The following is a 25,600-nucleotide window of genomic DNA, read 5'->3' on the forward strand; positions in this document are numbered from 1 at the left end:
AAGAGTTGCTTTTTCCTACTGTGTATAATTTTTAGTACTCAGGTTGGGTATATGGTGAACACATGGTGCAAATGTCTGTTTCCTAAGATTAAAATCTAAATTTATTCTTTTATAGAATTAAGCTTTATGATTGTAGGTCTTTTGCTCAGATCCACTTTATGATGATGTGACTTATACCATCTTATTATATTTCCAGAAATATATTACTGTAAGGAGAGGAGCCTGTCTATGGATTTTAAAATATAAATAGGGCACATAATATTTTTTACGATGTCCCATTTTTCTTCAGTTTTGGTATAGAAGGCTTTTGAAAGAGGAAGATGATACTGAAAATGTCACTAAGGTTTTTAATAAGCCCCAAACACGCTGTGTAAGAAAAGTTAATATGAAGTTACAGCATTCTCATACTGATGTCTTAATTATAGATGTAGGCACAGTCTTAGTAGTTTGCCAGCAGCAGTATAATTATTACATTAGAGGCTTTGAGATAGTAAGTAAACAGATTTATTCTGGAGAGTAAAAAGGCTTTTGATGCAAATCTTGTTTTGACTGTCTTATTTCCTAGGGTTCAGTAGAGAACACATTTCTGCATTTCTTTGCTCAGGTACCAAAGTTGACAAGAAGGCAAAGGAGGGCTGAGGGATTGTTGTGGTTTCTCATTAGCACGTCTGCAGGACATCAGGGTCCATTTCTGGTGAGGAACTGGTGCACGTGTGCGCCAACAGTACCAATCTCGGTTCCTCTCTCAGCGCCTTTCCTCCCCTCCCACTCGCCTTCCATCTTTGATCCTCTTTTCATTTGAAAAAATCCATCTCCCAGGGGCTGGGGATTTAGCTCAGCGGCATAAGCGCCTGCCTTGCAAGCAGGCGGTCGTGAGTTCGATCCCTGGTACCGATAAAAAGGAAAAAAAAAATCCATCTCCCTAGTTCCTATTATCTATCTTTCATTTTGTTTTTTATTTTTATTCTGTTCTTTATGTTTTGGGTTTCTCATATAAGAGAAACCGTGTGATTTTTAAACTTGTGTGTTTGATTTATTTCACTTAATATTATGGTCTCAACATACATCCGTTCTCCTACAGACTGACCCAGGTTTTCCTGCAGATGACTCAAGCTTGTCCTTCTTTAAGGCAGAATAAAACTGCGCTGTGTATAAATGCCTCATTCTCTCTGTCCATTCATCTGTTTATAGGCAAGTAGGCCGCTTCCAAGGTTTAGCCATTATGAACTGTGCTGCTATAAACGGGGGTGTGTATGTGCAGGGTAATGTGGAAGATGCTTAGATGGGAAATAGTTGGGTCAGTTGGAAATTCTAGGTTTAGTCTTTTGAGGAATTTCCCGACTGATTCTAACAGTTCCTCCCTCAACCCTAGCTCCCCCCAAGCCTTACCAGCATGTGTTACTATTTGATTTCTTGTTGGTGGCTATCATTTCTGGAGTAAGGTGGACTCTCAAGAGTTGTTTTAATTCATAATTCTCTAATGGTCAGCAATGTTGAACACTTTTTATGTGTTTATTGGCCATTCGTACTTCTGAAAGTATTTGTTTCTCTCGTCTGTTTTCTGATTGGGTTTTTATTACTGGGGTCTAATCTTTTTGAATTCTTTTTATGCTCTGAGGAATAGCTAGCAGAACTCCCCCCACCCCCCACCGTTTTATAGGTTGTCTCTCTACTTCGTTGGCTGCTTCCTGAGCAGCAGGTTTTAAGTTGGTTCAGTCCGATTTGTTGATTCTTTATACTGTTTCTTGTGCCATTAGGGTTCTGTTCAGAAAGTCCTCGTCTCGCTTATGTCTTCAGAAGTTTTACCTATTTTATCTTCCAGCAGACTGTTTCTGTCTTAACATTTAGATCTTTGATTCATTTTTATTTTAATTAGCATGTGATGAGATGCATGGGTGTGGCCCTGATTACCATGTGAATAGTCAGTTTGTCCAACACCATTTATTATTTCCTCTAAGTATATTTTTGGCCACTTGTTAAAGATCAAATAGTTGATCTGGGCATGGTGATGCGCACCTATAATTCCAGTACACTGGAGGCCAACGCAGGAGGATTGCTGCCAAGTTCAAAGCCAGCCTGGGCTGCAGAGTGAGTTTAAGGCCATTCATCCTCAAGGATTGCATAACCTGGTCTTTCAGGTGTTACCTGTACAGATATCTACTTCTACAGGATTTCTTCGGTGCTTGGACTAGTGAGACCTTATCTTAAAAAATAGAAAACAAGCGAACAAATAAAAAAGATGGAATAGCGGAGTGTGCCTGGGGTTGTTTCTGCATTGTCTCTTCTGTTGCATTGATCTGCATGTGTTTTTATGCTAGTTACCATGCTGTTTTTATCACTGTAGCTTTGTAGTATTACTTGAAACCTGGCATTGTGATGTTTCCACCTTTGCTCTTGTTGCCAGAATTGCTTTTGCTATCCAGGGTGTGTACTGAGACCATATGCATTTTAGGATTGTTTTCCGTAGTTCTGGGAGCCGTGCTGATGGTCTTTCGGTTGGGATTGTGAATCAGCTTTGGAAGTGTGGCTGGTTTGACTGTGTTGGTTCTGCCTATCCAGGAATGGGACATTTTCTGGTGTCCTCTTTGATTTCCTTTTTCAGAGTATTATACTTTCCATTGTAGATATCTTTCACTTCCTTGGTTAGGTTAACTCTCTAGTATTTAATATTTCTTGATGCTACTCTGAGCGGCATTTTTTCTAATTTCTTTTTCAGTAAGTTTGTAGGATACTAGTGAACTAGTGTACAACTGATGTTCATCCTCTTCATCTAGTGTATGCTATTGATTTTTGTGTTGTTTTTATGTGTTTTATGTGTTGATTTTGTATCTTGCTACATTGCTTGAACTTGGTTATTAACTCTAGGAGCCTTTGGTGGAATCTTTTGGGTGTTCCATGCAGAGGATCATTTACAAATAATAATAATTCAACTTCCTGTTTTATACATACCTCTTTTATTTCTTTCCCTGGCCCTACTGCTGTGGCTAATGTTTCAAGGACTATGTTGAACAGGAGTGGTGATAGTGGGCAGTTTTGTCTAGTTTCTTACTTTAGAGGAAAAACTATGTTTTTTCCCATTTGGTATAATATTGAAAGTAAATTTATCACAAACAACTTTTATCAGATTGAGATAAAGTCCTTCTGTGTCTATTTTCTTCAGAGTTTTTATCATGAATGAATGTTGGATTTTGTTAAAAGCCTCTTCTGTGTCTGTTGGAATGATCATGTGATTTTTGTCCTCTTTATGTGACATATTACATTTACTGATTTGCATATGTTGAACCATCCTTGTATCAGTAGATTAATCCTGTTTGGCCATGATGTGTGATCTTTTTGATAATTTGTTGCATTCCATTTGCTGGATTTGTTGAGTATTTTTGCATCTATGTTCATTTGAGAGATTGGCCTGTAGTTGTCTTTGGCTAGATCTTTTCTGGTTTTGGAATTAGTGTAATACTAGCTTCCAGGAATGACTTTCAGGGTACTCTTTCCCTTTCAGTTTCTTTAGAGAGTTTAACAGATTTTGTAAGAGTAAATTTGACTTCAAGTGACTCCAGGAAAGAGGACCTGGCCATCCAGTGAATTAAGTAAATTAAGACTTTTGAAACATTTTGTGATTCCTTGTTTTGTTTTCGGATGCAGTACTGGAATTGACAAGGGGTGATCACAAAAGTCCCTTACCCTTTTTATGTTTTTGTTTGGAGACAAACTTGCTGAGGTGCCCAGGCTGGCCTCAAACTTACAGTCCTCCTGCCTGGGATTACAGGCGTGTGCTGTCATCCTGCGCGGTCATTGTTTATGTGTACTGTGGATGAGGTGCTTCAGCTTGGTCTTTATGCAGATGTGCTGTTGTGCTGCTTTCTAGCTGTCCTAAGAGAGTGGGTGTGCCGTCAGCATGAGGGGTAACGGGAGAAAGGTGTGAACATGGTATGGAGAGGGTGAACAAAGTTTCATCTTCCCTTTGGACCTGGGAAAACACATATCCAGGTCTCAGACGCTGCAGCTCCCTTTCAGATTCATGGAAGACTCAGAAGAGCAGCCTTAAAACCAGACGAGCTTTGGGTGGTGACTGGAGCCAAGAAATAGAGGAGTGGGTGAGGTGAGGGGCTTGAGAACATCAGGAGACAGCCTGAACAAACACTGTCTTGGGGCAGCGAGGCCGGAAGACAGTCACGAAAATGATCGTGGTGGTGACGGTTGGGAACACAGCGTGGCTCTCCTGGCCTTCGGTGTCCCACACCTTCCAGATTGTCTGCCTGCCTTCCCTCCAGGCCATTTTCAGTTCTTCCTCACCCAGCCAGGCTTGTGTCCTCGTGCCTGTCTCTGGAGAAGGCAGACGCTGGAGGTGATTTCCTCCGGTTCCAGGGCTGTCACGGTTATTTGGATTGTGGCATCCAAGTTGATGTCTGCAGTAGAACTCTAACCCTGTGCACCCACCTGCCACCTTCGCTGGACTGGAAGGCCCCCGCGTGTGTGCTACACAGAACTGTCGCTTTCCTTCCCTCCACTCCCAGAGTGGCTCCTCCTCCATTCATCCGTATCATTCTTTTATTGCTTAACTTAAACAGTATTGGAGTTACTCATGTCTTTTTCTTTTTCCTCATAGCAGGCTTGTCTTGGCCTTCACAGTTTGTCCTGAGTCCAGTCCCTTCTGACCATTGTACTCTAGTCCACATAGTACTACAGCAGCCTCCTGTCTCCCTGCTCTGCCCTGGTTATCATTGAGTAGCCTGCCATGCTTTGGAAAGATAAATCAGATCCAGCCTCTCTTTTCCCTAAAATAATTCATTGACTTCTCATTTTTAGAATAAAACTAAATATCTTCATCTTGGATACAAGGCCCAAATGGAGTTATTCCCTGCCCAATTATCTGAGTTCATTTCATCATTTATCCTTTGGCTACATTGGGTTTTGCTGTACCTTAAATTTCATTTAAGTTCCAGTTCTAATCAAATCATCTCTTAAGTGGTGGCAGTCATCTTTTATATCCTCAGTTGCTTTTTTTCCCCAGCATTGTATTATCTCTAATTGTTAATTATCTGACTTTTTCACTAGAATGTAAGCTCCCTGAGGGCAAGGACTTGTTTTTACCACATATTGTCCAGGTTTGGAACATGGGATACTCTCAGGGCATTTGTTCAGGAATGTATTCTGAACATGTTCCTTGTGGCAGACCCTCAGTTGGACCGACCTGGCTTAACCTTTAAACCTCACAAGAGTTCTGTAAAATTAGACAGTCTTATTAGTACACTCGCTTTACATACAAGATTATGAGGGTTGCAGTATTTATTATGTGCCTGTTATAGATGGACCTATAATAGTGTTGTACACTTAGGGCAGGATCGAAATAAAGCCTCTGCAGTATTCTACTTGCTCCAGTGGTAAAATCCTTGAAAAGGTCAATTTGTTAAAGGTCTGCTTACCTTTCAACAATTAAATATTGGATCAAATTGTAAGAGAAAGTTCAGTCTTGAATCAGGAGACAAAATACTTTTGATAAAGGCGTGGACTTTTCTCTCTCACCTCTGAAAACACACTTACCAGGACGTAAGGGTTTCTGAGGCCAGATGCAGTTCTCTTAGGAGTCGTTTATTAAACAGAGGGCAGGCAGAAGTCAGTCCTCTTAGCAGCTGGTGTTTCCGCCGTGCACATACCTTCCATACCCCAGTTAGGAGAGACTGCAAGTGTTCAGAGGAGACAGGCGATCTTGTCACTGGGGGGTCACACCGGGGAGCACTGGGAAGCTGGACATACTGTAAGGAAGCTGAGGGACAGATCAGCTGTGGACGGGTGAGAAGGAAGTTCAGGCCACTCCAAGAGCGTCTGTGAAAAGGCAGTCGTGGGGTTGGGCAGCACCAGGGTATACCGTACCAGATGTGCAGGGAACCCTCAGGCAGAGGAGCCTTCAGGTGCAGAAGATGGGAAAGGGGCCTTGAGGAGAGCGGCAGTACAAACTCCACAGTGCTGAAAAGGGTTACGTTCTGACTCCAGCTCTCAAAAAAGTACGGCTGGATCCCTTTCTTGTGGACAAATGGTGATGTGTCCTGCTGAAGCCTGCTTGCTGGCAGCGCGCCATCGTGGAGATGGGTGCTGTGGTGGGAACAGCTTTAACCTTGGGAAAATAAGGCTTGTATGTTGGTTATTTGTTGATTACTATAACCCTAGTCTAACCTGCGTGCTTTCTGAGAAATAAATTAGAAGCTCTATACTATGTTTTAAGTGCAGTTGACTTTGATACAAGAACCACTGCTTAAACTAGGCATGGGTATGATTTCAGCACTCGGGAAGGCCGAGGTAAGAGGGTTATAAGTTCAAGCCCAGCCTGGGCTGTTCAGTGATTTCAGAGACCCTGAGTCAACATTTTAAAAAGTGAAAGGCTAGAGATTTAGCTCAACACAAGGCCCTGGCTTCAATCTCCAAAAGCACCTTCCATCCCCAGACCCAACCCCCCACTGTGTGTTTACCCAGTTTTTCAGTAATTCTGTTTTTCTCTACTCTTTCTGGAAAGTTGATAAAATCTACTGACGTTTTATGTTTGCGTTGCACAGACATTCACTGTTCTGATTGTGCCTTTTGTTCTTTGGAAAATGGTAGTGTTCAGCCAAATTCAAATGATACCCCACACAGAGGGGTTTGTCTGCGTGCCAGCGTGGTGGAGGCCGATGGGGAGCAGCCGTGAGATGTGTGCTTTGCGTTTAAGGGACTCGTGACTGTTAGGCAAAGCAGAGATCTCACACACAGCTACCAAAGGACACGAATGTTTTACTTTGACTCTTGCCAAGAAGTAACATTCTTATTTTATGCTGTCATTTACTTAATTAGTGGACAAAAATTTTCTTGCTTTGGTTTAAAGACCATTGAAGTATCATTTCATACCAGCAAGTATTGAGAGAGTTTAAAACAAGATTTAAAAAATGCTATCTTAAAAAATGTAACATTTGTATAGTGCTTTACTTACTTAATTCTGTAACGCCTAAGTCAGTGATGGTAAACCTATAGCACATATGTTACTGTGTTTTTCTTTTGAAACAAAAGAGGTTAAAGTAGTTGTTTTTTCTAAACTGAAACTGCAGTCTCCAGGCTTAATGGGAGTGTTGGCATTTTGCAATAAACAAGTGGATTTGGGGTTGTAGATTGGCACTTGATATCTAAAATGTTTGCCATTCCTGGTCCAGGTATTACCTCAACTTTATTTTATTTTATTTGCTTTGGTACAGTGATCAAAATCATGACCTCATGCTTGCCAGACAGGCACAGTGCTGCTGAGCTACATCTCCAGCCCATACCTCAAATTTAAAATCACTCAGAATTACAGTAATAGGCAGAGTCACAGAAAACACCTAAGTGTACTATTCGTTCTTTGTTCTTCATGCATGCAGAATATTAAAAGACATGTCAGACTACAGGTACTGATACTGGTCATTTTTTCCAAGTGCTGTATTCTTTCTTTTTTTTGGCTTTTTCATCAGTACCTGGGATAGAACTCACAACCACCTGCTTGCAAGGCAGGAGCTTATGCCGCTGAGCTAAATCCCTAGCCCCTCCAAGTGCTATGTTCTATAACATACTATCTCTTATTATTTCTGAACTGGATTAAAGGTACTGAGTCGGAACTTAAGCATTATTAGTTCAGAAAGAAAAATTCTTTTGGTATATTTGAAAAAAGTAACTAATTGTCCATAGAAGTAAGAGTGTGGTATGTTTGGTATTTATTTACTTTTGTTTTTTTTTTGAGACAAAGTCTCACTGTGTAGCTCCCGCTGGTCTCAAACTCACTTCGAGCCTCCTGCCTCAGTTTCTCAGTGGCTGGAATTACAGATGTGCACCACCGTGCTTGGAGTGTGTTCAGTCTTTAAAGGGTTCTGATAAGTAATGCTGTCATCAACATTTTATTCTTAGAAGAATCTTTTCCTTTGTAAAATTCTGGGGTTTTAAAATTTTTATTAGGAAATATTTCATATCAGTATTTCATTTCAAGGTAATTTGTGGCTTGCTGTCTATTCCAAGTTAGCTTCAAATTTTCTGTGTAGCTAAACAGACCTTATTGCCTCAGCCTCCTGAGTGCTGACATTAGAGATGTGTGCCACCACGCCTGGCTCTAAAGAGTTTTAAGCAGTGTTTGTGGTTTAATTTTAGGATGGTAGCCATACCCATATATACACGTACATATATATGTGTAAAAATGCCATCCTGCTCCTTGCCATGGCAACCAGTGGTATAGAGAATGAGCACCTAGATGGTGATGCCTTGGCTAAGTCTGTGCACTCTGGAGCCTAACGCTCCTGCTGCAGATACTGTGTCTGCTGCTAGCTAACTAGGTCTGCAACCATGGGCAAGTGATTTAGCTTCTCTTTGCATCTGGAGTGGGGAGGAAAACATCTGCCTCATGTGTGGCTGGGAGAGTAAAAAGGTTAATAAACAGAAAGTCCTTATGCTCAAGAGTCATCGCTGCCTGAACATGGTGTTACTGTTATTTAAATCTTGTGTGTTGTACCTTTGGTTAGAAGTGTGCTTCTTTGCTTATATTACCATTTGTGTGTTGGAGATGTTCTTTCTAGAACGTGTCCCCTTGTCACATGCTTGTGTGCAATGTGAGCCTTATTAATACTCTTGTCAGCATTTGAGGTTGGAACATAAGTGTGTGCCTTACACAGTGGAATTCAGCGGGAGAACTAAGCACCATAGCAACTGTTGCTATTTGTGTCCTGAGCAGCAGCTGCCTGGGATGGATTTATTTTTTAATCCTGATCTCACTGATCGCCCTGCTGTAGCAAAGTGGATTGGTTTAGATGTCCACTCTTTGAGATTTCATGACCACATGTTATAAAGATTTTGTTCCACACGAAATACAAGAAGCTAAAGCTTTGTGAGAAAGAAGGGAAGAGATTAAGCTTCCGCATTCACAGGGGTCTCCGAAGCATAGTATGGCAGGATCGCTTACATGAGAAATCACTTTTATGATGGGCAGTGGGAGGGACTTCATGCTCTTCAGTCAAAAATAATTTTCTGTTTATAACATTCTACAGATGATTTAGTGGTCTGTGATTCCACTGTAGGAGCATGCATAAGCTACATACACACATGTATATGTGAAATAACTTACGTATTTGTTATTGTCAGCTGTGGATTTCAGAAATAAGACTGCAGTGAATACTTCATTAACAAATGCTTTTCTGAAGTAGACAGCAAGACCTTTAGAAAGAATTTGTTTCCAGTTGTGGTTGGATTAATGCAGTACTGGATGTGTTGAAATATTTGAAGTCTTATGAGATGCCTTGAAATAGCAACATGGTCCATTTCCAAATCTTGACTGTTAACATACCTAGGGCAGATAAATTCTCAGCTGCAAAATATTTACTGAGAATTTGCTGTGTGCCAGGCTCTGTTCTCAATTCTGGAAACACAATGAATGTTTTTCTTTTGTTTGTTTGTTTTTTGGTACCAGGGATCGAATTCATGACCTTGAATTCATGACCTTGCGCTTGCCAGGCAGGCGCTGATGCCGCTGAGCTAAATCCATGACTCTTACACAATGAATGTTATTGGTCTGATTTTTCTTTTCTTTTTTTTTTTTTTTTTTTTTTTTGTCTTTTTCCTTTTTATCGGTACCGGGGATCGAACTCACGACCGCCTGCTTGCAAGGCAGGCGCTTATGCAGCTGGGCTAAATCCCCAGCCCGGTCTGATTTTCCTTAAAGTTGCCTATTTGAATTTCCTCTTTAAAGTGTGGTACCTCTTTTTTTTTTTGTTTGTTTGTCTTTTTTGTCTTTTTCCTTTTTATCGGTACCAGGAATTGAACTCACGACTGCCTGCTTGCAAGGCAGGGGCTTATGCCGCTGAGCTAAATCCCCAGCTCCAGTACCTCTGTTTTTGATAGTCTTTATTGAGCCTTGGTGGAATGAATATACTGATTGGATGTTTTGAGTGTGCACTATGACTTCATGTTGAATTAAAGAACTTGTAGCTGATGGATTTAACAGAATTAAACGTTTTCATTTTCTAGGTATTATTAACCCAAAGAACCCAAAGGAAGCACCAAAGTCCTTCAGCTTTGACTACTCCTACTGGTCTCATACCTCGGTGAGTCTTCTGCTTGACTTTGCCTTCCTGTTTACGTATTTGTCTTTTCTGGGTCTGAACAGGTCCACTTGTTGCTTTGTAAGTGTGGTCTAGCATGAGTTCGCTTGTTGATACAGTGAATACTGTTTGAAAAATAAGCTATCATTTGTGTTAGTTTTATTGAGATAGGGGCTCCCTGTATAGCCCAGGCTGGCCGTGAACTCACAGCGATCCTCTTGCCTCAGCCTCCCAAGTGCTGGAATGACAGGCACACACCACTACGCCTGGCCAGAATAAAGTGTTCTTAATAAAGTATTTTGATTGATGGAAAGTTTATTACAACACACACACATATAAAACTGATCTTTGTTAAACTAAATGTATATAAACCTAATTTAGTCTCATCGGCCTCTCCTGAGGATTTATTTAGATCTTACCTTAGGATTCTCATTACTGTATTTGTAGATTTTAGGAATGCCATATTTATTTATTTATTTATTTAGGTACTGGGGATTGAACTCACAACCTCGTGCTTTGCCAGGCAGGCACTTAAGCCGCTCAGTTAAACCCCGGGCTGAAGTGCTAAATTTAGACAACTGTTCAGTGTATTATTAATTTAAGTTAAAGTTTGAGAGAATGGCTGGGAAGGTTGGAACGGCCACAGTTAATTGCTTTAATTGTAGGAGGAGAAGGTGGGCTTGGAACTCTCTGGCAGAGTACAAGTCCCTGGGGTAAAGGGGAGCTTGCCAGTACCCCGGAAGAGAAGGAGCACGGCTCCCCAGGGGACACTTCTGCAGTGCAGAGCCCCAGGCTCCCTGACTTTGGTGGGGTTTGTAGCCAAACTCTCGCCTCTGCAGCGTGCACCCCTCCTTGTGTTGGAGAGTGAGACCTGTAAACCTGGTGACAGAGCCTAAGTGCAAGGGCAGGGGTGTGGGCCTGGGATTTCTGGAGAGGGAAGGGAGGGGCTGCTGTTGGAGCTCCGCAGGGTGAGAAGAGTGGTCCCGGGGGCAGCTGAGTTTGTGGAGCTGCTGTTCTGTGTGGGTAAGGCACTGTGTGCGCGTGTGTGCACCCACCGCTGGGCAGCATGTGTGCCGTGACACATCTGTGGGAGGGGCACTTTGAAAATGTACAGTATGGTTCAGGAGACCTTTCTAGTTTGAGACACTTTCCTTTATCCTGGTAGTAATGAAGTAAGTTCAGGAATGAATATAAATAAAATGCCCTTTATTTTTCCTCGGAACTTTTACAGCCTGAAGATCCCTGCTTTGCATCTCAAAACCGTGTGTACAATGACATCGGGAAGGAAATGCTTCTGCACGCCTTCGAGGGTTATAATGTCTGTATTTTTGCCTACGGGCAGACGGGTGCTGGGAAGTCTTACACGATGATGGGTAAACAGGAGGAAAGCCAGGCCGGCATCATCCCGCAGGTAAAAGTACTTTCTCTTACATTGCCCTACTGGGCACTTGTATTTGGGCACTGTGATGTGCAGAGCACAAAGGTGACCTGTCCCTCAGAGGAACTCGGGTCACGTGGGAGAGGTTGACATGTACGCACGCTTGTCTTTTTTTTATTTGAGACAGGGTTTCACCATGCAGCTCAGGTTGACCTTGAACTCCTTTTGTATCCTGTGCTAGTCTCTAGGTCAACTCGCAGTGACCCTCTTGTCTCAGCATCCTGAGAGCTGGGATTCCAAGCATGTGCCACCGTGCCTGGCCTCACATGCCTGTCTCTAAAGGTGGAAGAATGAATGTTTCATGAAGATTTTGCCCCGCCCTCAGTGCTATGTTATTTTATTCTATGACTAGGGGCCCCGGCTCCCTGCACCCGTAAGCCAGGATCTCATGCATGCAGGCCATGTGTGCACTGTGCCCCTGAACTGCATCTCAGCCCTGATACCAGCTTCCTAAAGCTCTGGTCTGAGTCTCAGGACACTCAGTGAATATTCATTTGAGATTTTTTAATTCCATGTGTGAATTACCTTTAGAGACTGTGAAGTTTTATTTTTTAAAAAATGAGGCAAGATCTTGGTCTGTTGCCCAAGTTAATTTAAAACTCCCAGTCCTGCCGCAGCCTCCCATTTAGTTGGGATTACAGGTGCATGCCCCCATGCCTGCCTGGCTTTTTCCCTGTCTGGTTGTTTTTTTGAGACAGAGTTTTACTGTATAATCTTCTTTTTTTGGGTCTTTTTTTGAGACAAGGTTTCACTATGCAGTTCAGGCTGGCCTTAAACTCACTTTGTAGCTGGGCTGGCCTTGAACTTGCAGTGATCCTCCTGCCTCAGCCTCCCCAGAAATGGGATTACAGGTATGTGCTACGATGTCTGACTTTATTTTTGAGTTCTGATGACCTTATTGAGAGATATTTTTGTTTTATGTTATTAATTTAATATTATCACTTTAAACTTGAACAGTCTGAGATTTTTTTTTTTTTTTTAAAGAACAACTTGGGTTATTTCTTTTGATCTTTTATTGTTTGGAAGAGGAGAAGTATTTAAAGGCACCTTTTTTTTTGTATCAAGGATTGAACTCATGACCGTGCACTTGCCAGTCCAGTGCTTACGTGCTTCTCTGTGTTATTGGACTATAATTTTAAATCCAGCCAAAGATTAAATGCTTAGTTATTAATAAAAATAAGCAATTTTTAGGAAAAAATACTTGTGCACTAAAATAATTTGTATTAAGACGTGAGCTCAGGAATTGTCCTTCCTTGTATGTAGTAGTAGCAGTAATTGGATTGGTAGTGCAGTAATACATAACCCGTGCTGTTTGTAAAGATGGGGTGTAAGTGCTTTACAAGTGGTAGCATACCTGACCCTCCTCCTGGGACCCTGAGAGACAGGCACGTACTTTTGCCCCTCTGCTTTTCATTTGTGCCTTATTTTCAGCATCTTTTTTGGAGACCGTCTCATTATGTAGCTGAGGCCGACCTTGAACTCACTGTAGCCCAGCCTGGCCTCAAACTCGGAACTGTCTTTCTGCCTTGGCCTCCTGAGTGGTGGGTTATAGGCATGTGCCACCATACCTGGCTCACTTTTCTTTTCTTTATTGTTGGAGTTCTTTTGTTCTGTTTTGTTTTTGTTTCTTGAAACTGTGTTGTCCAGGCTGGCCTTGAACTCACTGTGCTGTCCTAAACTAGCCTTGAACTCATGGCGATCACCTTGTCTCAGCTTCCCAAGTACTGGGATCGCAAGTATTCACCATTATTGAAATTCTTGTATAATTACATGTGTACTTATTTTCTGATACAATTTCAGAGTACTTGATTTTAATGCAAAAGCAATTTTTTAGAAAAAAATGATGATTATTTGGAAATTGCCATTTGGAATACATTTTAAATTCCATTTAGAAAGCTGGGCATGGTGGTGCTGTAATCCTAGCACTCGGGAGGCTAATCAGGAGGATTGTTGCTAGTTTGAGACCAGCCTGAGCTACAAAGTGAGCTCGAGATCAGCCTGATTGCATAGCAAGACCTGTCTAAAAAAAAAAAAAAAAAAAAAAAAATTCCATGTAGACTTCAATGAACATGTAGTTCATTTTCAAAATTTATATCACCTTAATATATAATTATCATTACAATGAGTAAGTACTTTACTATGAAAGGCTTACTGAGCAAAAAGTAGAATTTTACTTTAATAAAAATTTAGAATTTTTATTAAAATGTCACATTCTAATAAGAAATTTAAGGGATAGAGAAGATGAAATTTGTTATTTTCCTAACCTAGAAAAATTGTTTTCTGTTGAAATATCAATCATGTAGAATAGCATTTCACACAAAGGTAGGAGTTGTGAGATAAGATCAAAAGAAAGTTGTTGTTTTTTTCCAGTACTGGGGATCCAACTCACGCCCTCACGCTTGCTAGGCAGGTGCTTATGTCACTGAGCTAAATCCCCGGCCTCCTAAAAAGGAAGGAAGTTTTTATACAATGAAAATTCTTGACTGTGCCTTCACTTACCTCCACAAAGTGTAAGTTTTGTCTCAGTGTATATGTTCACAGTATATAAAGCAGCTTACTATAGAGTAAGTGGTGTATTCCTTCAGTAACACGTGTGTGCAAACACCATTTAATAAAGTTGTTACTCAGGTGTAGTACGAAGAACAGAATTCACATAGGTTCCAGTGATAAAACTCAGGCACGTTTCCCACTTCCTCTGAATGCGGCTTTCTTCCTGCAGAAACAGTATGGAGGCTGTGATGTTGAGGGGGAATGGAGCGTAGGTAAGAAGAGTGTAGCTGTAGTCACAGTTCTTAAATTCCACTCAAAGCAGGAATCATACCTCAAGGTTATGACGTGCGCGTCTGGAGAGAGAAAGAGACCCAGGTCTGTCTGGTCCTGTAGCACGGGTGGATAGTGTGGCACGTCTCTGACGTGGGCTTCTGTGCTTTCTCCCGTTTTGCCTCTCTAGCTGTGTGAAGAGCTCTTTGAGAAGATCAATGACAACTGTAATGAGGAGATGTCTTACTCTGTGGAGGTGAGTTCAGCGGCTTGAGCCTGAGTCCCTGCTCTGCCGTCCCCCAGCTTCCCCGCGCACTGGCTCCCTCCCAGCAGCGACTGCTGTAAATCCCTTACCTGTCCCCTGGGTTTTCCACTTTTAGACTGTTTCTGAGTTTTGGTTTTAATGAGTAATACTGGATTTAAGTTTCTGACCGTAATTCTGTTTATTTTCAGTTACTGTTTTTTGTATGCATCTTGATTGTTACATGACAGTTTGGATTTGCCAAATGGCTTTTCAAACAGTTACAGTTAGGTTTTAATTCCACCAGGAGGGTGTAAGCACTCATTGTGCCCTTGCTAACATGTAGTATTTTCATTTTTCAGGCTTTGCTAATTTGACAAGCTATAATGTCTCTTATTTAAATTTGAATTTCTTTGACACTAGTGTGGTTGACCATCTTGTAAATTGTGTGTACGCCTAGTTACATTGTGGCTCACAATTGTTTTTATTCACTTATATAGACTCTTTCCCTTTGCTATGGGTGAGTTGAATCCTCTTGGTCTCACACAGTGTGAAAAGGGACAAATCTTCCAAGATATGTGTGTGCGTGTGCATGTCTCTGGGAGATTCAGGATTGTATGTACAAGTCTTAAGTAGACAAGAATAATTAAAAGTATTATCTCACTTTTTAGGGTGCGTTGCTACCAGAAACAATGTGTGTCATCCTATTTTATTTCCATAATTGGTCAATTACTTAGCTTTCAGGGTTATTAATTTTTAAACTGATCTTTAATAAACAGTATCAAAGCATAGAGAGTGATTGAAAGAAAAAAGAGATGGAAATGGAGACGAGATTACATTTTAGGTGTTCTGAAAATGTGAGCATAGAATGTAAAGTTGCAGACTGTGGGCATTTGTATGGCAGCCTGAATAGCTCAGTGGTGCAGGAGGATCTGACTCGCCAGAGGCTTCGTAATGTGGCCTGCCGTAATGCATGTATCCCAGGTCCAAGCCTTGTACACTTAGAAATCTGATTTTATGATACATCAGACAAAACCATCCTTCAAAGGCACACTCTTCAGTGAAGCTCATTGGCTTCGTTATGAAACAAGCACGTTGGTTTGTTACCTTCCTAGGAGGAGTATCTGTCTCCTAAACCAGAACCCTCACACTTGCAAGACCAGTGTGCTAGTCAGGGGACGGGCTGGTGTTTGGAACCCGGTGGTTGTTTGGTGAATGTAGAATGACAGAGGAGAGTTGATGAAATAAATGAAATGTTAATTGTGTCAGGTTAAGAATGATGACCTGATGCCATCCATCATGATAAGGGGTCCCGGAGTGCTGCTGATGGAGCAGTTCAGGAAGTAATTATATGAGGTTTCCTTTCATTCACAAGTTTCCAGGCCATAATGGCAATCCAGCCTCTCTGTTGCTGGTGCATACATTGTCTGCAGTTAGTGACAGCGTGATCAGTACAAAAAATTAGAGTTACCAGACTCTTGTCTTCTCTGTGCTGGAGTGCTGATATTGTTCTTTGGTGTGTGTGTGTGTGTGTGTGTGTGTGTGTGTGTGTGCGCGCGCGCTTTGATTTTAACTCTGATGGAAATCTTACTTCCAAGTGAATGGGATAACCTCACTCTCAACTGCAATTACTGATTAATACTATTCATAAAAAACTGTTGATAGCTAAAACTTCTGAAATACCTTTTCTAGAAGGAAAAAATGGAAACAAAGCATTGGTAAATAAGAAGGGCAATAGGGATTGAAGAGAGTGTAGGGAGTGAGAAAAAAAGAATTAAGGTATATCATATACAGGCACAAATTCTCCATGATTAATGTGATCATTGTGTTTGCCTAAAATGTACCAACAGAATTAACTTTTAAAAAAAAGTCTTTTCTGCCAAATACAAGTAGCAGCCACTTTGTTCCAGAGACAACCTGTTTGCCTCCTTTTTCTTCGTAAGACTGTGGGAAGGCTGGTTCTCACCTCCTTGATGTGACATCTGTGCATATTGGTTTAACGAGGCCTAGAACTGTGGCATTTTGCTTCATAAAGCCTGCCGACCACTCTTCATAGACCATTTTATAGAATTGTTTTGGATATGTTTTGTTAGGTTTTATTGATGCAGGATCATGCTCCACTCCAGGCTGGCCTCAATCTCCTGGTCCTTCTGCTTCAGCCCACTAGAGTACTAGGATTCAAGGCATACACCTGTATGCCCAGCATTTATGAACATTCTGTAGAACTCTTTTTACTGCTTATGATTTCTTTTTCTGAGCCCTCTACTTCACTTTAATAATACGTTTCTAGGTGAGCTACATGGAAATTTACTGTGAGAGAGTGCGAGATTTGCTGAACCCGAAAAACAAGGGTAACTTGCGTGTGCGTGAACACCCGCTTCTTGGACCCTATGTGGAGGACCTGTCGAAGCTGGCAGTCACCTCTTACACAGACATTGCTGACCTCATGGATGCTGGGAACAAAGCCAGGTATGGTAAGAAGCAGGTCAGTCGCTGAGGTCTTTGGCTCCTTTTGAGGCCCTTTGTCCCCTCTTAAGGGATCGAGGCCACATTTATAGCCATGACTGCTGGTTCCACTGCAGACTCCTGGGGCTGCGTGTCTGTGCTGGAAAGCTGTAGGTTTTAGCATACTGAGGGTCTTTCTTAGGAAAACAGTGTGTTGCTGTACAGGCTGGGACTTTTAAGTTTACACTAGGGTCTATCAAGTCTTGGTAAACTGTTGGTCATAGTGTTTGTATGAGTCTGTGGTGGTAAATGATTCTGGAATAAGTGAGCACCTAATAAAGAACAAGAATTAAATGCTCCAGTGGTTCCCAAAGGGATAGCTGGGGGATGAAAAATGATTCCCAGGGCTCCCTTTGGAGCTGGAGGATAACTTGATGGGCTGCATGTCAGGAGCGTCCAGAGCTATTGTGTGTCGCACAGTCTGTGAATAAGTTTCGGGCTGCTGCTTATTTTGGTTATGCTTACCACGTGGAACCTGCTGTCCACTTGAACGTTCCTGGAAGAGTTCCGTTGTCACGTGTCATCTTTGTTTACTTAGGACAGTGGCAGCTACCAACATGAACGAAACGAGCAGCCGTTCCCACGCGGTGTTTACTATCGTTTTCACCCAGAAGAAGCATGACTCGGAGACCAACCTTTCCACTGAGAAGGTAGGACGGCAGCCGGGCTGTGTGGGAAGGTGGGGGTTCTGAGAAGTCCATCCACTACTCCGCGTTTTCACAGGCGGAGAGCTGCTCTGTCACTAATGAGGGTGCTGTGGGGTGACTCATGCTGGTCGTTTTTCTCCCGCCCTCTACCAGTTTCCAGCATGGGTTCATTCATTTTGCAGTGATGGGGCTTGAACTCAGGGACTTAGGCATGTGAGGCAAGTGCTTGGCCACTGAGCCAAACCCTCAACCTTAGTTCGGTGCTTAAAATAAAATCACAAGATAGAAGATAGGGTTAAGAAAAATGGTCTTTTTTTGGAAAGTGACTTTGGGGCTCATAAACTCTGCAGAACAGCTGAGTAGCGGCGTTGGGGAGGAAGGCCTTCATGTTCTCTGGCTCGGACCGCATGAGGCGCACTGATGATGTTTACACGAGTGATGAGGCAGAGTGTGTCCTTTTCTTGGAAATCAATAACTTCATGACAGTTCTGTGTTCTTCAAGCGCCCATGCTTGTTAGTGCCCCGTTTTGTGTAGGAGTTAAGTATTGTAGACTTCGGAATCAGACTGCTTGCTTTGGGTCCTGACTTCTACTTTTCAGCTAAGTTACTTCAGGCAAATTGTGTGACCTCTTTGTGCCTCAGTTTCTCTGTCTGTCTCTAATGCCTTCAGGAACTCAGGTTTTTTTTTTTTTTTTGTCTTTTTCATTTTTATCAGTACCGGGGATCGAACTCACGACCGCCTGCTTGCAAGGCAGGTGCTTATGCCGCTGAGCTAAACCCCCAGCCCTCTAATGCCTTCATAGAGATGTTAAAAGGTATAGGTAAAGGGGCTGGGGGTTTAGCTCAGTGGCATAAGCGCCTGCCTTGCAAGAAGGCGGTCATGAGTTCGATCCTTGGTACTGATAAAAACGAAAAAGACAAAAACAAACAAACAAAAAAAAAAGGTATAGGTAAAGCACATGGGATAGTGTCTGGCAGAGTGGCCACTCAGTAAATGTCAGTTTTGTTACTGTTAATAATAAATTGTGTCAAGCCCTGCTCTTCCTACATTTTGAAGTGGCATGTAATGAAATCACAAACTCTGAATTTAGATTTGTTGTCCTAGCAGCTATATAGTATAGATCCTTTTCCTCATAAAATGGGTACTTTATTACACCATTGTCACTAAAATTGGGATCGTCTTTTACTTTGTGACTTTTTTGTTTAAAATTATTTTTAAAAATATACTCTTTTGCTGGGTGTGGTGGTTCATGCCTGTAATCCCAGCACTCGGGAGGCTGAGACAGGAGGATCGTTTCGAGTTCAAGACCAGCCTGGGCTACAGAGTGAGCTCAAGGCCAGCCTGGACTGCTTAGCCAGACCCTGTCTCAAAAAAAAAAAAAAAAGGCGGGGGCTGGGGATTTAGCTCAGCGGCAAAAGTGCCTGCCTAGCAAGCAGGCAGTCGTGAGTTCAACCCCCGGTACCGATAAAAAGACAAAAAAAAAAAACAAAAACAAAAAACAAACTCTTTTATATAGGTGATCAAATAACTTGCTTTGCCAGAGGCAGCAATATCGATATTACTTAGTAGTACTTGTCTGAATGCTGCCAAGGGACGTTAATGATGTCGATCCCAAAACCGTAGCTTGCTTGCTTTTTTTTTGTCTTTTTCCTTTTTATCGGTACCGGAGATCGAACTTACGACTGCCTGCTTGCAAGGCAGGTGCTTATGCTGCTGACCTAAATCCCCAGCCCCGCTTGCTTGCTTTTTTTGGAGGGGGATGTTGGAGATTGGGCCTGTGAGTAAACATTCTCCCACTGAGTTGAGCTCAGTCTAGTAGCTCTTTTGATTACCCTCTTTGGATACTTTCGTCTCAACTTCTTTGAAGCAACTTTATTGATGTATATAATTAATTACAGCATATGTGTATATTTTTTGTTTATAGTACATATATGTAAAATATGGTCAGTTTTGACATATGTTTATTTGTACCTGTGAAGCTTTGGTTCTGCAGTCCAACTAACGAGAATTTCTGTGACTCAAAAAGTTTCATTGTGCCCCTTTGCAGTGTGTCTCTGTCCCTTTTGCCGCTCAATCAGGCAACTCCTGATCCACCTTTTGTCACAGTAGGTTATTTTACATTTTCTGGAATTTATGTTCTTGGAATCATATGGTATGCACTATTTTGCTAGGCCTCTTCTGCTTAGAGAGTCATCTGTTTTGTTGTATGTATGGATAGTTTGTTCCTTTTCATTACTGACAATTATTCTATTGAGTAGATACAGTGCAGTTTATTAAATCATCGGTCGATGGGTTTTTAAACTATTTTTTGAATATTATAAACAAAGCTGCTGTGAACATTTATGTACCAGTCTCTATGGAGATTTAAAAATTTTTCTTGGTGACTACCTAGGAGTGGATGATTTCTTCTGTTCTTTTTCAACTTTTTTTGTTTTTTTTTTGGTCTCTTTGGAGACAGGGTCTTGTTATGTAGTTCAGGCTGCCTTGAACTCATTTTGTGGCCCAGGCTGGTCTGGAACTCATAGCAGTCTCCTGCCTCAGCCTCCCATGTGCTGGGATTACAGCACATGCCACCACACCTGTTTTGTTTTTAATATATACAGTGGAAATACTACTGTGCCATAAAAAAGGATAAGCTTGAGACATTTCTAGGTAACTAGCTCTACTTTGAGACTGTGCTGTTTCTTTTTCTTTTCTTTTTTATTTTGTGCCGGGAACTACACATATGACTTCACGCTTGCCAGGCAGGTGCTGTACCACTGAGCTATATCCCCAGCCCAATTGATTCCTTTTTTTTTTTTGGTATCAGGAATCGGACTCATGACCTCGAGCTTGCCAGGCAGGTGCTTATGCCACTGAGCTAAATCCCAGGCCACTTCACTGATTCTTATAGTAGATCAATGTTCAACTTTCTAAGAAACTGCAGTTTTCCAAAGTGATTGTACCTTTTTGTATTCCTGTCGGCAGTGTATGAGGGTTCCTGTTTTGTGCAGCTTCATTTTATTATGCTACTTAATGGGATGATAAGATTTAGATAGTTTTATGTTACAGCTGTAATAAAATATATCATGTGTACTCTAAAGTTATGAATTAGTCAGTTTTTATTAATATAATGAAATACTTGAGTCTGGATAACTTTAAAAGAAGAGGCAGCTTGGTGTGGTGGCACACACTTGTAATTCCAGCACCACAGAAAGCTGAGGCAGGAGGATCTCAAGTTTGAGCCCAACTGGGACAGCTTAGCAAGTTAGTGTGGACCATCTCAAAGTAAGTAAAAAAAGAGCCAGGGCTGTGGCTTAGTGTGAAGACATTGGGTTCAATCCCTAGTGTTGGAAAACAAAGTTTATTTTGCTCATAGTTCTAAAGGTGACATCAGGGCATGGCACCTGCATCAGTGTGGCTCTGCTGAGGCCTTATGGCAGATGGCATCACAATGGCAGTGGCACGTGTAGGGAAGAGAGTGCATCATCAGACAGGAAGCCAGAGAAGCTGTGTAGGGGCCACCTTGTCCTTGTGTAAGAGGCCTCTTGAGAACAGCTCGGGCCCTGTGAGAACTGTGCCCCATTCCCCTGAGCACCTCCCCCGGACCATCTCTTAAAGCTCCCACAGCTTCTTACCATCGCTGCACTGGGGACCAGTAGATGAACCTTTGGGGGACAAAATCACTTCCAGACCACAGCAAGTGACTCCTTCTGAACCAAGATAATCGCCCTGAATGATGCTAGGCCTCGAACTCAGGACTTGTGCTCTGCCATTGACCTGCTCCGCCATCCTGGCTGCCCTTTCACGTCCTTTAAGCTGCCAGGGGTACATCTTGGTTTTGTCTTCATGAGCCATATTCAAGAACTGTTCATATTTTCAGTCTTCTTCGTACTGTAATCTTTAACAAAATCCCCTGCCCTTGCTTGTTTTTGAATTGTCCCCATGTTGCCTTACCAGGTCAGTAAAATCAGCCTGGTGGATCTAGCCGGAAGTGAACGGGCTGATTCAACTGGTGCCAAAGGAACCCGATTAAAGGTATTTGCTTTACCAAGTAAGCTGCCTCTCAGTCAGTGTTCAGTGTTCTGTAACAGGGGCCAGATCCAGCCCAGCGCTGTTCGTACGTGTGAAGCTTTACTGAGACATAGCTATAGTGATTAGCTTATGTGTTAGCAGTGCACTACGGTGGCAGGGTTCTGAGAGAGCATATGACCCACAAAACCAAATTTTTTGTTTTACGTAAAATTTACAAACTAGGGAAGATGTCATGGTCAGGGTGAGAACTGAACTACATTTAAAGAAAACAGGCAAATTTGGGTAAGTGGGCCACCTTAAAGGGCGTAGGGTACACAAGATCCAGAGGTGAGAACGGCCTGGGGTGTGGTGGAGACACGTTTAACATGAACAGCGGTTTCACCTGGGAAGAAGGCTGTGCTGTGGGGTCCAGAGAGCAGCGTCTTGCAGGCAGCTGTGTGGTCCCAGCAGGTTGACAAATGAAAAGAAGAAAAGCTGAGGGCCGAAGGCAGCTTCAGAACTTGTCATAAACAATATGCTAGCGTATGACAGGTTACTGTGTGTGTTATCCTCTACATGAATGAGAAATTAAAATTCTTTCATGTTTGGTGTTTGTTCTAGGAAGGAGCAAATATTAATAAGTCTCTTACAACTTTGGGGAAAGTCATTTCGGCCTTGGCAGAAGTGGTAAGTTTGTACTTTGTTCCGTCAGGATGGTGTGCTGGGGCGTGTGTGTGTTTGCCGGGGAGGCCGTCCTCCGTGGGCCTTTCTCCTCCGCGCGCTTCCCAGGCCTGGGAGCGGGAAGAGTAGGCGGGCTTGGCCCTGCAAGTAGAGGGACGAGTGCGCGTAAATGTGAAGTGCGGGGAGACCCGCGTCTGACTGATTCAGGGCCTTACTTCCTGTTTCACACAGCGCAAGTGTGTTGGTCGTAGCTCTTTTCTGTGCAGTCATTTCTAGGTGGGGTGCAGTTTCTTTTGGAGATTTCTTTTGAACAGTTTGGCTTTGTTGAGTGCTATTGCTTTGGGGGCCAGTAATATATTTTGAAATACAGTCATGAGTCTCTTAATGAGGGGGCCACATTGTGGGAAATGTGTCCTTATGCCTTTGTCGCTGTGGGAGCGTTGTAGAGCGCACTCAGATATGGGTGATGGTGTGGGTCCCTGCTGCCAGGGTCGTGGTGGGAAAAGAGGTGAGGCACAGGCAAGCCCAAGAGGAAGCCACGCAGCCCAGAGATGGGTAAGTGCACGGATGCTGGGCCGCTGCGGGGGTGATGTGGTACACCTTACAGTTAAAAAAAGAAAAAGAACAGAAAAAAATTTTTTGTAAGTAGAAAAAATCCTCTCTAAAGGTGGGGAAAAACAGCATCATAAAGATACACACCAGTGTAGAGGCCACTTCTTATTACCGCGCATCAGTGTACAATGCCCGCTGTTCCACAGCAGTGCGTGGCTCTCCTTGCAGCAGCTCACTACAAACACGGTGCTGCTACGTAAGGCCTGCTCTGGTGTAGGGATCTGCCAGCACTGCACTGATCTTACGGGACCACCTGTATGTACAATCAGCGCATGGAGGAAAATGTAGTTTGATTCTTCCCCATTGCCTGCCAGTAGAGCACCAGCGCTAAGCATCTTCACTGTTTGGTGTAGAAGCCAGGGAAGTATTTATTAGTCATTGTGTGCTCTTGTTTAGATTAATACTGATTTAAACCAGTAAAAAAACAGTATTTTGTACCTGTCTCTGAGAAGTCATAATTTATAACTTCCGTTCAAATAAAGTACTGTTTATTTGGAGACTTACCCAGTGTCCTTGTTCTCTCCTCTAAATGCTTTCGCCTGCAGGATAACTGCACCAGCAAGGTACTGTGGGGCGTGGCAGAGGCAAACTAGCTTTAACATCAGCTCACAGTTGCGCGTCCCCAGGGGATGTATAGAGACACAAGCAGGAATGGAACTTTGAAAAGACTGTCATCATGTGTTTCCTGGCCCTGGAATTTAGAGTGGCTGTTGAGGGTGATCATAAATCAAGAGACTTCACATCAGAATTAGTTTAGGAATATGATGTGCTTGGAGAAGGAAATAAGAATACAGAAATGAGACAGAAAGTCAGAGTTTTATGTTATCTTACGATGTTTGTCCTGGTGATATATAGGACTATTTCTTTACACTTGAAAGTTCACCATCTTAAATTTCTTAAGGGTACTATTATAAAATATGACTGGCTTCTTGAAATTATACATGTATAATATATATATATAGACACATATATATATATATTTTTTTGGATGGGGGCAAGGATTAAGACACAGGGTTGTGCCGTGCAGTTCAGGTTGGCCTTGCATTCACTTTGTAGCCCAGACTGGCCTTGAACTTGCAGAGATCCTCCTGCCTCAGCTTCCTGAGGGCTGGAATTACAGGTGTGTACCACAACACTTACCTGGTATATGTATTTTTAAACTTTTATGTGTTATTTTACTTGTTTCACTCCATGAAAAGTCATGAGAAATTTAAAACATTAACTTTTTTCCTATTCTTTGATTACACAATAGGTAAAGTGAAAGCTGTAGAATCAAGTTTAAGTTAGGATTTTTTTTTTGCACCAGGGATCAAACTCACGACCTTGTGCTTGCCAGGCAGGCACTTCTGCCACTAAGCCATATCCCGGGTCCCCTCCCCCTTTTTAAGTTAAAATTTTAACTTCATCTAGAAAACGTACTTCTGTTTTCCTTTACCCAAATACTGTAGAATTTTTTCTTCCATATTTCTGTTGAAATATTATGGGACTTATTAGTATGCTTGCACAAATAATATTTAGAGCACCTAATTGTTGTGAATCACATGAGGAGAATTGGAGATGGAGGTAGTATTCACATTAGAACATTTTATACTTATATGAGATTAATTGTATGATAAAGCAAATAGAAAAGAAATGGCCAGAATTCTGGAATAGTTTCAAATGGGAAGGTTTGAATTTGTCCCCACCTTCTTTGGTTTTAACTATGTCTTCTTAATTTCGTCACATTGACAGAAATGAAAATAGAACATTTTTAGCAAACCAACACTGCTTATTTCTGTAGTACTATTTGTGGTTATTGTGACTGAATACTTTAAGTTTTATAGCATTTTCAGTACTTACAGCAGGCAAGTGGGCTGTTCTAGCTGTGTTCAGGAACTGTAAAGGGATAAACTGAAGTCTTAGGCCTCAAGTATTCTGTAGTGAAGAGAGTTTGTTCTGTGCAATTTGAAGTCAGATCTGCTGCTAGAAGTGACTTCCACACTGGTGGGGCAGGCATCGGCGGCTGGGGTGCAGGAGAACAGTGTGGATGGGTTTGTTTGCCTTGCTGCAGGTCAGATCCTGGGCCCTGCATCCCCAGCTCAGTGTTGGTGATAAGAAATGGAATTTCAGTGTCACTTACCTGCTCCCTTTTCTTTGCCACAAACCTGAGATTAGCCATCAGGTACTCTTTTTCAGAGTGTCTGTCTTTTTGCGAAAAGCAGATTATCCTTTGTTGTACTTTGGATTATTCCAAGAATGGATTCTAAAACTGCCCATCGCACTGTTAATCAGGGAGTTAGTGTCTTCTTTTTTATTATTTTTCATTAGTAGCTTCTTAAGGCATCACACACACATCATTTAGCTGGCGTATATTTAAGTCTTGGCTGTTTACAAAACACTTGCTTTCATTCATTTTTACATTGGAGGATATGATTTTTTCCATGTCGGCACTACCTTTACAGTGGTGTTTTTTGTTTTGTCCAGTGGTAGCGAGAAAGGTCATGAAGACAACATTATAAATGGATCCTTAAAATATATAGAAAATTCACCCTAGCAGTCTTTACAGATCATTAAGTTAGGCTGTTGCATATCTAGTAACTATGACAAATGAAACTATCAGAATACTGGATGATTTTGTGGTTTTCCAGATAAATTCATTAACTAAGC

General features: G+C 42.0%; 1 protein-coding gene across 23 annotated transcripts in view; it reads left to right on the plus strand.

The window, feature by feature from the left end:
- The window catches only part of Kif1b (kinesin family member 1B), a 140,647-nt gene that overhangs the window by 29,149 nt on the left and 85,898 nt on the right, over positions 1-25,600 (plus strand). For 18 of the 23 annotated variants that reach the window (XM_063235480.1, XM_063235493.1, XM_063235479.1 and 15 more), the window contains exons 3-10: positions 10,003-10,079; positions 11,308-11,487; positions 14,465-14,530; positions 16,806-16,984; positions 17,559-17,670; positions 21,608-21,685; positions 22,283-22,348; positions 23,500-23,517. In XM_063235480.1, the coding sequence (XP_063091550.1) occupies positions 10,003-10,079; positions 11,308-11,487; positions 14,465-14,530; positions 16,806-16,984; positions 17,559-17,670; positions 21,608-21,685; positions 22,283-22,348; positions 23,500-23,517 (776 nt within the window). The remainder of the gene's footprint in view (positions 1-10,002; positions 10,080-11,307; positions 11,488-14,464; positions 14,531-16,805; positions 16,985-17,558; positions 17,671-21,607; positions 21,686-22,282; positions 22,349-23,499; positions 23,518-25,600) is intronic. The other 5 variants (XM_063235496.1, XM_063235481.1, XM_063235489.1 and 2 more) reach the window with 1 other exon arrangement.

This window comes from Cavia porcellus, unplaced genomic scaffold (assembly GCF_034190915.1).
Source record: "Cavia porcellus strain 051 isolate PalLab524CR breed Dunkin Hartley unplaced genomic scaffold, mCavPor4.1 scaffold_25, whole genome shotgun sequence".
NCBI lineage: Eukaryota > Metazoa > Chordata > Mammalia > Rodentia > Caviidae > Cavia > Cavia porcellus.